The sequence below is a fragment of the Nipponia nippon genome, unplaced genomic scaffold (assembly GCF_047370975.1).
Source record: "Nipponia nippon isolate SJK-2023a ecotype South Korea unplaced genomic scaffold, ASM4737097v1 scaffold_2, whole genome shotgun sequence".
NCBI lineage: Eukaryota > Metazoa > Chordata > Aves > Pelecaniformes > Threskiornithidae > Nipponia > Nipponia nippon.
This window is the reverse complement of record NW_028262336.1, coordinates 13,381,791-13,399,350: the sequence shown is the minus strand read 5'-3', so window position 1 is coordinate 13,399,350 and position 17,560 is coordinate 13,381,791. Positions and strand designations below refer to the sequence as shown.

Below are 17,560 nucleotides of genomic sequence, written 5' to 3'. Positions count from 1 at the left end.
TGAACTCTGTATAAGGTTGCAAAACATCAAAGAACATCTTTAATATCTGACTTTAATACGTTTGCCAAACTTTATGTCTTTTCTTACTTCAGCTGGGTAACAGATGACCATTTCAACATATTTTACTGCTTTATAATAATCACCTTAGAGATTTTCTCTGTTTTCCCAAGAGAATGAAAGACAATTTTTTTTCTTTCTTAAACATTTTTTGCCACATTCTCATTATACAGAGCGGGGGAACAAAAAAAAGATGCATTCTTAGAGGTAAGTAAGTACACTGTTAGTGGAAGGTTTTCAGTCACTTGTTTATTGGCATTTCTTAGAGCTAAGAGCTGGGTACTTCTGAGTAATTTCTTCTGTTAGTCGCCTTCCATTAAAAATCTCTGCCAAATCAAAGACAAGAAAGTCCATGTATTTTTCACCTAGAACTAACTTTTGTGAAAAATGGTTCCTCCAAACGGGAGGACAAATGAATTCTTCCTAGGATTCTGAACTCCTGATGACCACCTTACTCCTACATGTAAACTGACCACTACGGCTTAGGCTAAACACAGTAAATGACTACTTTCATTAGGTTTCATGCTATTCACATGCTCAATTTACCAGAATTTAAGTATGTTTATAAAGGCAGTGTGACTTAAGTGAATTCTTAAATACTCTGCTAAAAGCGTATGAAGTCAGGTATTAGACATCCCCTCTAACACTGCATGTCATTCTGGTCGAAAATTTTGAAGCAATCGTTCTATGAAACTTTGATATGCTTTTACAGCACAAAGAGTGGCCTGGACAGGGTCACGAACAAACTGTATAATTTTAAAGCCCATAACCCTTTTCTGTCACTTAATCACCGTTATTAATAAAAAAAATAGTGTTTAAAAATAACTACAAAAGAAATATCATGGGATAAGGTACGTTTCAAAAAAGCATACTGATCGGAAATACCGATGGCAAGTAAAAATGCATTACTTCAACCATGCTGTTGAAGAGAACTGTCCTGTATCACTTCCGCAGTTATTCAGGCTTGGCACACTGTCAACTTTTGCCATATGGCTTTTTCTTCCCTTGTTGAAAGTGAATCTTTCTGTCAAAGAGCAGCTGTTCTAAATTATCACATCAAATTTTAACCTTACAGTAGACAACCACTGAACCCACAGATTCATGACAGTGAAATAGTTCGCCTCCTTAACCTATGAAGGATTTGTCTTTGCTTAGGTCTATTTCTGCCTTAGCAGAAGGGCTACACCAATTGTCAGGGTATCCAATGCAGGCAGGTACTTAAAGCTGAAGCTACAAACAAATGCTAGGCAATGAACTTCTCATCTTCTCTCCCTAAAAAGACTGTGTGAAGTTCAAGTAATTACATTCCTGTTGTGCTATCAAGAATAAAACTGCAATTTCAAATGCAAAGAAAATGAGACATTACAAATGCAACCCTTCTTACTCAGTTTGTAATCCAAAGAAACAGCCAATTCTGATACTCCTCCTGCAGCCTAAGCGTTTCAATAAAGTCTGATATCAATTACTGGTTATTTAGATGTCTGCCAACAGCATGTTTTGACAACATCTTGTGCTTCACGCTGAGGAACGGCAGACATATAGAAGATTCTTGTCGTCTTGTACTCATCTTTCAAGATGGTTCTTACTTTAAGAGCATTTTCATCGAACATTATCAAAACGTACAGCTCTCACTACAATTGCTCTCTATTAAAGTCTAGTACCAGCTGTCAGTTGTAATGCAACCCCCTGTTAGCCTTTATAAGTTCCACTCTGGAACTAATAAGGGATCGTCAAATAGCTCTCTACACAGACGCGAGCGGCAGAGAAACCGATGGAAAAAGCGTGTGTTCAATGAATTTGCACCGACAATACAATCTTTGTTCAACTCGGAGCTAAGCTGATATTGAAAGTCACCAAAGACAGTACAAGCAAAACATGCTCGGGATGATACTATTAATTTAGTTTTTAATCTTTTGAAAGCCTCCAAAGAAGCGAAGCCATTAAAATGAAAAGGTTAAGAAAATGCCAGCAAGATCCCTTAGGATTCTCTGCAATAGACATCCGTAAGATATTTGCAGTAAAATCCTGCACAAAAATTCAACAGTAGCGGTCTTGAACATGTAAGTGTCAGAGAACCAAGGCAAAAATATCTATGTTAAAAAGAGGAAGCAAATGTCTCACACATACTTGTTAAATTGTAGAGAGTCTGGACCAATATGCAGTATATTCCACTACTTTGTGGAAGGTTTGTTGGGGTTTTTTTGTTTGGGTTTGGGGTGGGGTGGGGGGGTTGTTGCTTGAAAAGCAGGTGACGGGACGAGGAAGAAATTGCCAAAATACACACAATGCGGCATAACAAGCACCACCTCTAAACCGGTAAGAGATCTGGATTGAACAAACATACAGTGCATCTGTATTAAGTTGCATGTTGTGAGTCATTAACACTTTCGCCAATATTTCATTTTCTGAGTGAATGTTTCCATTCCCCAACTAGTTTCAAATACAAAAATTCAATTCCGAATTATCTATTTATGTCATATGATGACACTGTAGTACTGAACAACTTGGAGATAAGTATTAGTAAGCTTTCTTAAAGGACACTAACACTAGGTTCCTAATCACTGAACATTAAAAAAAATGAGAAATATTTATAATCATGTTTTTGTTTAAATATTTCTATCACAATCTGCAAGAACTTTAGTAAAGAGTCTTCTCAAGTAACTACAGAGCACTGAAACAACACTTTCCCAACTTGAGAATCTTTATAATGCCGTATCGAAAAAAATCTCTCTTTTAGTAATTTCAGAATGTTTCTTTTTAATTTTTGCTGGTTTAGGACATGTGACAAATGTGCTCACAAACCATAAGATTCTGCCCAAGAAATTTTACCTTTAAAATGTGCGTTTTAAATCTACAGCTTATGATTGACAAATCATAGAATATTTTCAAAATCTGTAACAGTCAGAAAATGTCACATAAAAAGTTGGCTGTGATCTTTCCAAAGTATTCAGTGCAGCATAATTCTTCCCCTATGAAAAATCATCTGGATATCTCTGACATAACTTTCGTAAGAGTTAAATAAATTCTAAGCAGGAAGGTAAATCCTTCATTGTGTGCTCTGTTTATGTAGTTACAGAATATAAAGTGGATGAAAACAATGAATATTTTACAAATAAAGTGATTCATAATTTATAGCTGCTGTCATTTTCGTTTACTAGCTTGAAAGATTAAGTGTCCCTTTTAAAAAGCATCTCTCTCACTTTTTAAGATCAAAACAATACTTCAAACAGAAGGAAAAAAATACACATCAAACCTCTGCTTTAAAAAACACGAATCCCTAGCTTTTTCAGATTTCATGTAAAAGGAAACTCTCTTAATGGTTCCATTATTATATGATATATCATATGATCAGTTCCTACATTTTATTAAACATAACTGTCCCTAGACAGAGCCTAAGAGTTAAAACCACACACTTTTGTAGTGTAAGCAACACATCCAAGCCACTTGGCTATTTCCAAGGCAAAATGTTATCGTCTTTGCAGTTGCAGCAGGCACTTGTGCCTCCCGCCTGGTTTCACTTGCACAAAGTTGAGTAGTTCCTCCCAGTACCTGTTTCTCTTTACATGTACATTTATCTTTTATCTACTGATATAAGCAAGTAAAAAGTATATTTAATTATGCAGAGACCAAATGGTTATTTAAAGCATAGGAAAAATAAAAAAAGAAATACAGAGAAATGTTTTTCATCCTTAGTATTAATGATGTTTTACATATTTTTATCTCAAGTACAGCATTCATTCTACTGAAAGGATTAAGTAATCTATGTGACGGTTCAGATACAGCAGCCACAGATGGCATTCCTTTCCTATCTCCATAAACTCAGAGAGAGAAATATGATTTAGGATATGCTTACTATGCAACTTGAAGCACTGAATAATTTAGTGTTAGGGGAAATTTTGTGAAGTCATTTTTGCAATAACCAGGCACAGTGGGTGAACTTCACCTCTCCCTCCTTTACCCCTTACCCCCTTTTCTCCCATTCAATCCACCTGATTAATTGCTAAAAATTAGATACGTAAGGAAGGACTGTTGGATTACATTCTCTTTTTTCTTCTGGATTTGTTATAGAAAATGTGTCAGTCACTTGTGGTTCAAATTTACAATTTTATTAGATAGTATTACATAGGAAATTTACAATTCAGACTTACTCAATTCCAGCAACTAAAATCTAGAAACTGTATCTTGAAACGATAGCATGCAGAAAATGTAATTCTGTGCTTTTCCAGTCATTCTCTTCAGGCCCACCAATTTAATTTTCCATTTGATAACTGGAGCCACAAAGCTTGTTTTCGGTCTAAAGGGTCACCTGTTGGAAGTATTCAAAAGAACATTCAAGCTCCCTCGTACTTCCACATGAATAAACAATTGCCCACTGCATGTGTGCTAATTAAGTATATCATCATGAAAAATATCGTTCTCCATGTCCAGCTAGTCTTTCTGACGTGCGTGAAATAAACCAACAACAGAACAGACACATTCAGGATGGAAGAGATTTATTAGTCCAAGCCTGCCACTGCAGGATTTCCTTTATCATCTGGTTACTGCATTTTTAGAAAACATCTCCTGAAATGAGGCTTCCATTATTTCTCCGAGGAGACTTCCAGATTATTACAGAACTAAAGACATTCTTTTCTCACATTTATCCTACATTTTCCCATTTATTTTCATACTACTACCCCAACTAACCAACCTTCACATCGTGAGATCTATTTCCTCTCTGTAACGTTTAAAACAAAACTAAGCCTAGCTTCTCCACATACAAATCACTCACTGGGCAGGTGATGTGAATGCTCCTTTTCTTTTATTGATCTTTGGACTGTTCCAAACACTGTGCCACTGCATAATCTCCTGGTGTACTTAAATAGCACATGCAACCCTCATTGCCCTTTTCGTAAAAATCACATTGTTTACTCTGAATATGTACAGAGACAGTCAAAAAGGATGAGTAGAGGTATGGAGCAATTAGCCTGTCCTCCAAATAAGGCAGCACTACTAGAGAGGGACAGTTGGGAAAATGGGTATTAGAGATGAGATATTAGACATGAAAGAGATCTAGAAAATTGTTAATAGAGAAGCTGAAAAGGGAACAGTTATTTTCTTACTATACAAGGAAAACCTTATCCAACTGACTTAAAACTGAAGGCTTAAACACAGCAAGAACATATGTTTTTCACACAAGACAAGTTATGGCATTCATCACCATAAAATCTTACAGAGACTGAAAATATAAATAAGTCAGAAAAAAGACAAATTAACAGGTGACAGGTCACTGATTCCTATTATACATAGTTTTGCTTACAAGATGTATCTTAAGCCTTAGGAAGTCAACAGTTAATTGGCAGAAGCTGAAAGGTATACCCAGTAACGCAGCTCTTTATGCAGTTTCTTATACTTTTCCTTAGGAATCTGCCATTAGCCACTGTCAGAGAAAGAATACTAAGGCAGATAAACCTGATCTGATCTACTATGGCTGTTCGATGAGGAACACATGGAAAAGATGAGTTAACCTTGTTGACTGGGGAATAGCATGGACACTATCAGAAAGCATTAGGTTCAGTGTGCAGCTCCAGCCAGTTGTTTTTTTTTCTAATTAAAACAAATTAAAACACGGTAATTTTAAGAGAGGAGATGCTACAAAGATGTAGTTTGGCCAAAATGGCACAAAGACAATGATGAAATATTAGAGTGAGATTAAATAGACAGGATCACTATGATGCAAGCACTAACAAAGATGTAGTAACAAATAGTCTACAACAGATGACATATACCATATTTAGTTAACTAACATATGTTTTAGCTAAGGGGAAAAAAAAGAAGTATGAAAGAGGCTTTTCTGACATGCTCCCCGATGCATCTTACCTTGCCTTATACAAACCTACTCCCTCCAAAATACTGAACGGGTACAAAAACCTTTGCTAGAGGAGGCGTTAAATCTTAAGCTGTTAACGTAAAGTATACCACGAAGACCCAAATTCCTCAAGGCGAGGTATACAACTCACTTTTGAGAAATCATTTCTCCACACATGCACAATAATGAGGACGAGGATGGTCACAGCCAAATTGGTCCTGATTCTGTAACTGACTGACAGGTACGTATCACACGTGTAAAATGCTTATTAGTTGGTAGGACTCAGAAAAGAACAACAATCTTTTCAACAAGAACCAGTATTCTGAGTAAAGCCAATAGTCCAATCTTGGCTTTTCAGAGCTTAGATACAAATATGTTATAAAAACATACATGTTTTTATATGTACATGTACCCCAATAACAAAAAAAGGCTTGAGCCTTATGTCGCCTTTTCCTGGTTATGCAGAGAAAGGGAAGCAGTCGTGGAAAATGGTACAATTTGTGTTATTTGAGGGCATGACTATGCCTTAATATTTTTCCAAGTACCAAGAAAAGCTGTTCTGAATGAAACTTAAATAGGCTGATAGTATACCATCAGGTCCTTCATTTTAATCATTAGTGATAATCTCCTGCTAATGCAAAATGACATTTTTTCTGAAAGCAGCATTACAGAAACAAAATAAATCAGAGGCAGTCTGAATGTAGGATCAAGCAGTGACAGACACTAAGTTGTTGAATGCTTCCAACTACTGTGAAGACAAGAATTTCTATTATTTATTAGTCTTTCAAACTTCAGCTGAAACATTTTTTCCCTAAATTATGACCTCATTCCAGCCCATGCTTGTAACACCATTTTGGATCTTCTTTAGACTCTACAATTCTGTCTCTACTGCCCTTTGGTTGACAAAAAAAAAAAAAACAAAAACAAAAACAAAAAAAAACGAACAAAAAAAACCCCAACCAAAACCAAAACCTTAAACACTAACACCCTAAAAGAAGGTGCAAGAGAAGGGGAGAAGAAGAAGAAGAAAAGGAAAGGTGCAGGAGCAGCCTTAAGCCTGAGGTCAAAACTGAACTTTTTTCTGAGCTTCCCAACTCCTGCTGAGTTACCGATGCTGACAAATGGGAGGTTTTGAATTACTGACTGCTTTTAGAGTGCCACTTCAATCACACCACACTGAAAATATTTTATAAATATGACATCCCATAAAAGTTAGTAGAACGTTATATGTTAAATCAGAATAATCCAGAAGGACCGGTTGCTATTGTTAATGGTTTCATCATATATCACTCCCTTGATCCACAGTTGGTGAGGAAGTAAAAAAAAAACCAAGAAGGGTTGGGAAAAAAAAAAAGAAAAATAAAGAAAGAGATAGTAGTCCTAGGGTCTGATTTTATGCCTTCCAAATCACGTATGATATACTCACACACGTATGTGAACTCACTCCTAATCTCTGCAGAACTCAGTAGGAGCTGCCTTGCCTACCCCAAGCATCTGAGAACCTGTTTCTAATAAAACTATTTATTTTATTTTACTTTATTTAGCTCAACTTTTGCTCAATTGTAGCCTGACACTTTCTGGAGTGATTGTCTTTTTGTGCTCCTGTGTAACTGAAATTCTAAACCAACATCTTTCAACCATTTACAAGTACACAGGCTCAATAGTAAGCAAGACTACATACAGTCGTTAAAAGAGTATCAGTAACATTTTAGCATTTTTAAGTGTAGCTATAGGAGGCCCTAGATAAAGCATTTCCGAATAAGAAAATATCCTCTCCTGGATTCAGCTCCTAGTAGGAGAGTTTAACTTGTTTTTTTTTAATATCAGTATCTAACTGCAGAAAAGCATACTCAAAAGACTCAGCTCCCCAGTTTATTCATTTTGAGGGCAAAACCAATTTAAAGTCTACTTAAAAGCAAAACCAAACAAAACACACTCTTACCACTTTCCTCTCACACCTCCCTGGCATTTTCTGAGAAAAAGTCACCTTAATGAGAACAACAGTTTTCACAATGACCTGGCTATGGTTTTGGTGGGCTCCTAGTAGCTACCCAGGACTTGCCTGTTTGACATAAAGATTGCTGTAGGACCGATGAAAAAGGAATAGATGCTCTCTCAACTAGGTTCAGAATACTTTAAATTTCTGTTCTTATAGATATATGCATGCACACATGTACACAAACACACATACACATACCCCACGGTAAATAACTCAGCTACTACTCCTTCCATCCATGGTATTTCTAGATATTACTGTTTAACTTTTACTTAATTATTTAACAAAAGACCCTTTGCCACAGCCAGCACCCTTTAAGGCACTCTGTGAAAAGAGGTTTAAGATTCAACTAGCAAAAAACTTCAAACCATACCTTTGTAAAAAGCAAAATGTAGACCACCATCATTTTGGTTCACATTAAAATTGGGTAAATATAATATGCATTTCTCTAACGTTTAGAAGACCATTTCTGGAAAAAATCAAAATCCCTGGTGTAGTCTTGTTCTTGGGAGCATTCACATAACCACAGTTTGCAGAAACCAAAAGTTTGGAGAAAATTATTTTGAGTTAAATACATGAGTACTCATGAAAATGCAATTTTGAAGTTCAAGTATTAATTTTTCAAATGTATCTGCATTTAGGAACTATGCTACCTGAAACAATGCTACCTGTTTTTTTCTGACCAATCCCAATTAACCAACACAGCTCAGTAGCAAATATTATACATCAAGCCACAAAGTTTTAAAAAAAAAAAAAACAAAACAACAAAAAACCACACCAAAAAAATCAAATACTCTGACAGAAACAACGCATTTGAGAAAACTATGATTTACTGAAAAAAGTCCAAGAGTGGTGAGAGACTAGATTTGCTACATACTGTATTAACTGAAAATCAGTTTTTGACACTTATTAGGTATTTTTAGCAAACTACATTATTTACACAGATTAAATAAACCCCATTTTCATGGTGATTTTATGAACTAATGTATTTCTCTCAGGAATTTGGAGAAAATTAACAAGACCCAATATCCAGAGTAGGGAGATAAGGTGAAGCCCCTGTTAATAATTGAACTATGAACATGGAGCGCATTGTTACCTTGGCACGCAAAGCCTCTTTCTTCATAGCCAGCATTACACAAGCACTTCCCTATGGGCACTAGCCATTCTCCTTCTGTACTGCAATACATCTTGGGTGGCTCTTCCTCCTTGGAATGATTGACACAAGAACCCCGCACCTCCACCAGTGACTGGGAGTCCATGGGTACCGTATCTGGAAACATGGCGAGGTTCTTGACAGTGAAAGGGCACTTTTTGAAGTACACTCGCACCGAGACTAAGGCAACACACGCACCTACATCTTGAAAAGCCAAGTAAAAGCCTTTCCTGCTGACAGGCCCCACCTCACGGACTTCTGTATTCAGCTTGAGAATTCGGTCCCCAAGATCCATTTGGGTGAAGCTCTCATCAGCCGCAATGGTGTCAATCTTTGTAAACTGATGCTCTCTGAACTTTACCAAATGGTCATCATCGGACTCCATATAATACAGATTGAAGGTCTCTTTGCAAGTGCCCAGAACTAGAGGGATACTATTGCAGTCCCTCAAGGTAAACTTGAGCTCCACATATATCTTCTGAGCTGAATTGCGTGGAATCCAGTTGGTTCGCAGCCAATTGTTTTGACTATGATCCATAACATTGCACACTTGGTAAGTTCTGATCGGAGTATAATGCTCATCAACACCACTAATCTCTTCCCACTGGAAAAAAAAAAAAAAAGAAAAAAAAAGAAAAAAAGGAAATATTTTAAGATTAATTAATTATTATACCAATAAAAAAAAAATCACATTTAGAGACAAAAGCTGTAAAAAAGCAAAAATCACTTTGCTTGGACATCACTATAAAATAGACAACAAAGTCTGGTTGAACTTGCACTTACTTTTTTCCTGTTAAAACATATAAATATCTTAAACGAACATAGGATTCACCATTAAGAAGCCAGTTTTTACCAAGTTATTTCAAGGTGGCATGAAAGAGATGCTACAGCTGTTTTGCATTATCAGAAACCTGTGATCTCTTAAACTATACGCACTGCTGTCCTTTCGATCATGACCCCAACGTGTCTTTACTACAACCACACTCACCTCAAACAGAAGAGGTTCACTAGGACAACACCACGTTTTCACTGTTAGAACCAAGTTGTATTTCAAAGTTTAAACAAGACTTAAAATCTTACCAAACAAAAGCCAATGGCTCCCACTGAAATTCCATATAGTCACAAGAAAATGTTACAGTTTTAAATTTGTTCAAAGCATGACAATTGATTTTGCTTGGGATATGTGTCCTCTGGACAAACAGTCAAGCTTAGCCCAGTTTCCAGAGTTATTAAAAATTACCGCCAACTTACTGTATCTTGGTTACTTAATTCTTCTGTGGACTATAGAGACTATAACGCTAAAACGGTTTTTGAAGACTACATAGTCATAATTTGTTTTTACATCAGTCATCAGCTGACAAACTTACTTGACCCAGACAGGGAAGGAATGAGTTTCCTATTTGTGAATTACTCATGTACCAGTCCTACCTGATTTCTGAAGTCAGGCTTACTGGAGAGGAATATTTACCAATCACAGGAAAAAAGAAATCCTACAGGGGTAGTTAAAGTAAATATTTACTGTTAGTCATTTACCATACACAACTAAGTGACGTAAGATGTGTCTTTATTCTCTTTCTCCCTGAATGGATGACTAGGACCATTTTTTTTGGTTTGTTTTTTAAGATCATCATTCATCAGCTTTTATCCACACAAAAACTGCAGTTGTTCTATATTCCAAGTCTTAAAATGCAAAACGAAGAGCCTTACAACTAAACCACAGGAATGAAAACTCTTACTACAATCAACAATACCTGTTGCAGAATCACAACACTGCTGAAGTTGAAAGAAACCCTTCCAGATTTTCTAGTCCAACCCCCTGCTCATGCAGGGTCAGCCAGAGCAGGTTGCTCAGGACCCTGTCCAGTCAGGCTTTTAAATATCTCCAAGGATGGAGACTCCACAGCCTCTCCGAGAAGCCTGTGCCAGCGTTTGATTGTACTCAGAGTAAAAAGGTTGGTCTTTATGTTAAATGGAATTTCCTGTATTTCCGTTTGTATCCATTGCCTCTTGGCCTTTCACTGGGCACCAGAGAGAAGAGTCTGGCTCCATATTGTCTATATGCTGCCATCAGACATTTATACACACCGGTAAGATCTCCCTCAGCCTTATCATCTTCTGTTCTACGCTTCAAACTTAATTACACAAACGGAAGAGGTAAACTCCTATCGTGATAATGAAGCGCGTACTAACAGAGCATACGGTGGCACAGAAGCTACAGAAATCCTCGCTTTGCTGTCACCCACATACACAGCCTCTGCAAAACACACAAATGCTGCCCCATTCAACCAGATGCAGTGCAGCTGGGGAGCAGTAGAGCTTAAAACAGAGCTGCTGCATGGTATAAAAACTGGAGATGCGAAGTAGACAGAATTAAGTACGTTGTGAGAAATCACTACCACTCTTGGGGGAAGAAGACAAAGAACTTCTACCAGGAAAACACCTTCCCTCAAAAATCAAGTCACATCAATGCTACATTTAAGATCTCAGACTAACAATTATTCATTTTACATAAGCACCTTTTGCTGAGGGATCTTAGTGTACTGCAGAGCAAACATTAGGAGAGGAAAGTACTATTCCCACTATACCGACAAAGAAGCTGAGGTGCAGCAGAGTTAACTGTCTTTACAGTCTCCTGGTTTTACAAGACATGCATCACACGCACACAAAGAAAGAAAGGAAAAAAAAAAAAGTGGCCACATCAGAGTAACGTCTGAGAGTTCTCAGTCCCAACCCACTGACTTAAGTAAGGTTTGCTATGACTAGGAGCTGGTCTGCACAATGAAATTGTCCACACACCACTGAAGAGGTGATTTTAAATCATGTTATTAAACCTGTAGATAAACCCAGCATAAATACTCTTCCTTTAATTGAAACAAAGTTTATTTTAGTTCACTTTACAGATCTGACTATACACAAGTTTTATCTCTTCCTGACTAGTTCAACAGAGTTAAAAACACAGTCTTGGATGTGTATACAGCAGTTGAAATGCCGTAGCAAGCCATAATATGCTACACTGCCAAAGAGAGCTAGCTGTACAGAGACTTTCTGAGTCAGAGTTACCACACTAGAGCTCACAGCCACTTGAGAGCCAGGCGCCACGTGGCAGCCCATCATACAAGGACAAGCTCTTGCCTGCATAAGAAGCAGCTGGACCCTGGCTCCCAGCCTCTGCCAAGTTCCCAAAACTGAGTGGAGGGCCCTCCACTGACAGATGTCCTTGTACAAGTACAGCCCCGAGCCAATAATATAATCCTGTTGCAAAAAGCCATTCAGATGCTATAATTGCCTCCCATGAAGCTGGATGTACCTATTTAACTACAGGTCTTACCTGGACAAATAAAAATTCAGTTACGACAACTGGATGAAACTAGATAAGATTATATAATGAAACATAATTTTTATGGACATTTAAAGCAGCTCACACCAATTCATAAGTGATCTACTTAATATCTCTTCTATAAAATTTCTAATCAGTTCAACATATTTTACACGTCCAGTGGGAGACAGAAACAAAACTAGGAACTTGCAGAATTTAAAACATCTCCACAGCAGATGTTATTTTTCTGGACAAGTCCCATTGCAATTTTTTTTTCAGAAGTTTCTTATCCAACATGCTTACACAGACAGTTGAATGTAGATGTATGGATTGTGCAACAAAGGTAGCACCCACTACTATGTTCTTAACCTGGAAGCTGCAATGTGCAATTATTACTTCATTAATTTGCAACAAAGACCCAATTGCTTGGAAACAATTGTAGATTGCCATGTCAGTCCACATACATAAACAAAAAAATTTCAAATCGACCATTTAATGCTGAAGCATTGCTGACTGGAAGCACCAGTCTCACACTGGGTGCTAACTTGACCACAATACTGTTACAAAACCGTGGAGATTGCAGCTATCGCTTTAGAAAGAGTTAAGGTGAAATAAGTCACTGAAACTATAGGAAAAGCATCCAAATCAGATGATGTACTAGATTCAAGTAGGTTTGTGACTTCAATAATTATTATGATCAAACTAAAAAACAAGCAGTACATTTGCGTTGCTCATACATTACAACTTTTCCCAGTAAGCTATCGTATTGCCATACCCAAGTGATCTTTATTCTAAACAGATTATCAAGAACAGCAAGAAAATTTCCCTGCCATGACCCATAAATTTTTTCTATTGAGTGAAGTTTCTCAAACACCTATATTTGTAGTTGTTTTAATTTTTATTTCTGTACTTTTCTGTACTGTACTACTCTGAACACTTTCTGTGTTCAACTTGGCTCTGTAAAGTTACAATGGTTACATAATTACTTTCTTTAAAAAATAAAAAAAAAAGAGAGAGAGATTCTTATTCCAAGGATGGAATCAAGGAAAGAAAAACATAAAACAAAATGCATGTTGCTTAATAAAATATTGAATGTTTTCTTATTTAATCGTTATTGTCAATTGCTCCTGGGTTGAATTCGGGGGCTCAAATGAAGGTGAGCAGTCTTTCACTCTAAATCCTTATATATGACATTCATGGGGCATCGTACAATATAGGTCTTCTGAGGCATCATTTATAAAGGACTTCTCAGCCCACACCTCTTCTGAACACACATAAATCAAAAAGTTCCGTATTGTTTTAGTGCTGCAAAATGCTAAACTCATGCCCACTTCAGATCAAGGGGAGTCTACACATGCCCTCTTTAGTGCAAAGTTGTGCTGTTTTAGCATCTCTTATTCTATTCCCAGTATTGCTCTTGTAGAGCCACCTCCCCCTGATGCTGCACTTGAGCTCTGCTGCTTTTAGAAGAAAATGTCAGGTAGTACCCAAACCAGACTATGCCTCTCTGAGCATTTCTTTTCAGCACTGAAAACTGAGTCCAGTCTGCTGCAGTCTCAGGTTCCCCTCCTCTCACCTTCAGCTTCGCAGAACTATTCCCATCCCATGGAAAACTAGTGTGGCATGGGGGGCTAATTTCTATTGAATCAACTCTCCTAAATAGTACATCATGCAAGCATGAAAGAACTAGTATTTCTGCAGGAACAAGAATGTAATGCAAGGGGCAAGAAAGCATCCAGCAAGAAAGTATGGCCACCCAAACTTAGTTACCACGGAAACCACCTGGAGTTAAAAAAAAAAAAAAAAAAAAAAAAATCTATTTCTGAGGGTACTGCATTTTCCCCTACAAAATTTCATCTTGTTGAGACTTTGCTAAGAGAAAATAAGAACAGTTTACATTTTCATCCTCCAGACAGATAGAAAAGACAAATCAGAAGGTATCAGAGGAATAAGCAGAAAGATGAAGGAGAAGCTGTCACAAGGACACAGACAGACTCCACAGCAGCGACAGCAGAGAAATACTGCAGAGAATTTGGGCACAGGCACTTTCCCAGGAGTTAGGAAAGACCTGGAGAAGGTTACCTGAGCCAGGAAGGAAGGAACTGGCACTATGTAACATTGAGGAGGAAGGGCATTGGTGGGAGTTAGGCTGAGAACTTAAAGCAAATTTGTTGAGATGCTGGGAGAACGACTGTATGAAAGATCTGTACTTATACCGTGTAAACCAACACTGGTGGCACCCAAACCTAATTCTCACCTCAATTATACGCAATTACTTGGGTAACTCTGGTCCATGGGGCATTACACGTCAAAAGTGTCCCAACTGGCATTTCTTATTTTCAGTACTGTGCAGCTACGGAACGAACGGATATTTATCAGTCCTGGCTATGTTTAGACTGGAAATTAGTAGCCAGTTTCTAAATACTGGAAGAATGAAGTGACAAGACCATCTTCCAAGCAGTCCAATAGGGATGATAAATCCGATTTTTTTTTTTTTACAAAAGAGATTTATAAAATTGCATCAGGGATTTTATCACAGCGTGATCAGGGAGCTGGAAATCTGAGGCTGTGATATGAGTCTTTGGGTGCTGGATTTATTCCTATTGTCAAAAGAGAAGGAGCAGAGGTGTGACCGCCATTTCTGAATTCACATTATTACACAGTACTTCTATCATATTACTCTAATGCCTTCAGGCACCTTCAGCACTTCTGAAACTCATCCAGGAGAAGTGCCATAGCACCACTCCTTCCCCAGAATGTAATTCGACTTTTGGAAAGTGTTCTTTTGTTTGCTTTTCATTTTTTAAATCTTCTTTGGATACTGTTAATGGCAAGAAACAAGAGAGCTTTCAGTGGTACAAAAAAATCTCTGAGATCCCCAGCGAGAAGGTCTAACTCATATGCTCTGGTCATACTGACTGACAAAGTTGGGACAGAAAGGATTTTCTTTTCCAGAACAGATCTAGCAGAGTGTTCTGGACTTGTGGCTTTGGTTTGTTTTTCTTTTTGTTTTTTTTCTTCTTTCTTTCATTTTCTTTACAAAAGGGAACGTACAGAAGTAAATGAAGGCCATGTCCTAGGACGCCATGAGCAGTCTCACTAAAAAGTTCCCTCTCAATGTGGGAATCTAGGACACGAGTGATCTCCTCAATTCTTTCATCCTTCCTATGGCATACTTCAGTTTTTGTGGCTTTTTATCCTTTGTATTAAAAATCTTAAGTTTACATTAAGAAATTGAAGGCTATTTTGTGATTTACAATAAAACACACATGCAACTGCATGATTCCAGTAAAGTAAATTTTATCTTTCAGTGTCGCATTACTATAAAACTCCTAAATTATAAACTTTCCACTAAAAGTCCAGTTCGATAATTTTTCAAGGCCCCTATGGAACCCAGGCAGCTAACTCCCCAAGACTCCATTGGCAGTCTCAGGCAACAGTCCAACAATATTTATTTACAATTTTATTTTCCATTAAGAAACTTGGTGTGATGATGTATTTGATATGAGGACCATTTCACGTAATGTCCAACTGTCCTTTAACACAAATTAGTAATTCTAATAGTGGCTTAACCTACAGAACCACTGCGCACGCTAGAACACAGACTGGGAATACAGTGCTGAGAAATCAGAACAAAAATAGGAACTGCGTGAAATTACTTCGAAACCTCAGAAAAAACATCTTCATATGCTAGGATGTCCCACCCTTGCTGAGCAGAGCAGCCAAATCATTGCTTATTTCTAAACTAATTTTAAAAAATTATTTTTTTTTTTGTCAGTGTAATTACTTTTCACCATCTGTGAGGTGTTCACATAAGCCTCTACAGAACCACCATTCAAATTCTACCTGAAAAACACTTTTTGCTCTAATACTGAAAACTGACCCTGCTCTCCTCTACTGGCTCTTAGTATTCAGTACAGTTTTTCAGCCAGCAAAAAAAAAAAATCACCTTTATTACGCCTTGCTGAGCAATGACAGAAAAGTATGCATTCCCGTGTATGCACAATTTCTGCCTTCTGCTATTTATTCAAGCAATTCCCTTCCCAAACAAAAAGATCATTACGATAGGCATCTCACATTTCAGATAGCCAGTGCATGCAACTTTTCAACATTTCACTGACAGAATACCAACTGGCTAATAATATTTTCTCCCCCTGCCCGCCCCCCCCTTGGTTGCCAGACAATCACAATAAAAAAAGGTAACCAAACAAGCCACGCCATGAGCAACAGAATTAACGAAGCCTGGTTTCCTACAAATCTGTCTCTCATGCTTGGTCTCCAACATGGACTCTGATGTGTAATAAAAGGTGAGCGCAAAAAAGTCCCTTCCTCATCGGGAGCATTAATGCCATCTCTGTCTCTCTCCCCCTTCCTTTCTCTCCTCCTATTGTTTATTTTCATAAACCTTGCAGGAACTTAAGCCTTTGGAGACCTCTGCTCCTCTGCGAAACAGTTAAAATTCACCTCTGAATTCAAAAACTATTAAGTGGGATCTTCCTTTCCCTTGCATATACACACACTTAAATGCATATATGTCTGTGTAGTTTCCATTTTCTCCAGAGGTTATGCTAAAAAGAGGGTAATGTCTTCACACACAGGCCAAGCATAGTATTTGAAACTGCTAAGATTAGTGCAGACACCGTGCATTTCTATTAAGGTTTTAATGGGGGGGAGGGGGAGGGGGAATCTATATTTGCAAGCAGAAAATCAAAAGGGTCAAAATATTCTATTTTGAGCCTAAAGTTAGGCATACAAGGGTTTCATGCAGCACTTGGAAAATGCTGAAATGTTCCAAAGCTGCATAATACACGTTCAATTCCTGTAAGTACTGAGGATCACTGATCAGCAGGCATTTGAGATATTACTCTATATTATACTAATACCGTTTAGAATTAGTATTTTCCTCAGTGAGTAATTTTGTATGAAATTAATTTTTTAACAAAAGGAAAGAAGTTACAGCTGGCAGTTCAGTAGATGTCCTGAGTACGAGCTTAAAGTAGGCATTCCGGGTGAAAAGTTCATTCTGTTGGAAATAAGGATCAGCATAAAGAAGTATTTGACATTTTTTTTTTCACCAGCTTTTTCAGAATTATATTTATTTGTGCCAGAAATGTATAAACATTAAGTTCATTTTCTCGTTTTGGAAAATGAAAGTGCTACCAACAAACACTCTTAACCAAAGACATTCAG

At 37.4% G+C, this 17,560-nt stretch overlaps 1 protein-coding gene across 4 annotated transcripts in view; it reads right to left on the bottom strand.

The window, feature by feature from the left end:
- The window catches only part of EPHA3 (EPH receptor A3), a 231,876-nt gene that overhangs the window by 145,696 nt on the left and 68,620 nt on the right, over positions 1-17,560 (bottom strand). For all 4 annotated transcript variants that reach the window (XM_087756249.1, XM_087756247.1, XM_087756248.1 and 1 more), the window contains one exon: positions 8,998-9,658. In XM_087756249.1, coding sequence (XP_087612375.1) covers positions 8,998-9,592 — 595 coding nt within the window. In that variant the 5' untranslated portion in view covers positions 9,593-9,658. The remainder of the gene's footprint in view (positions 1-8,997; positions 9,659-17,560) is intronic.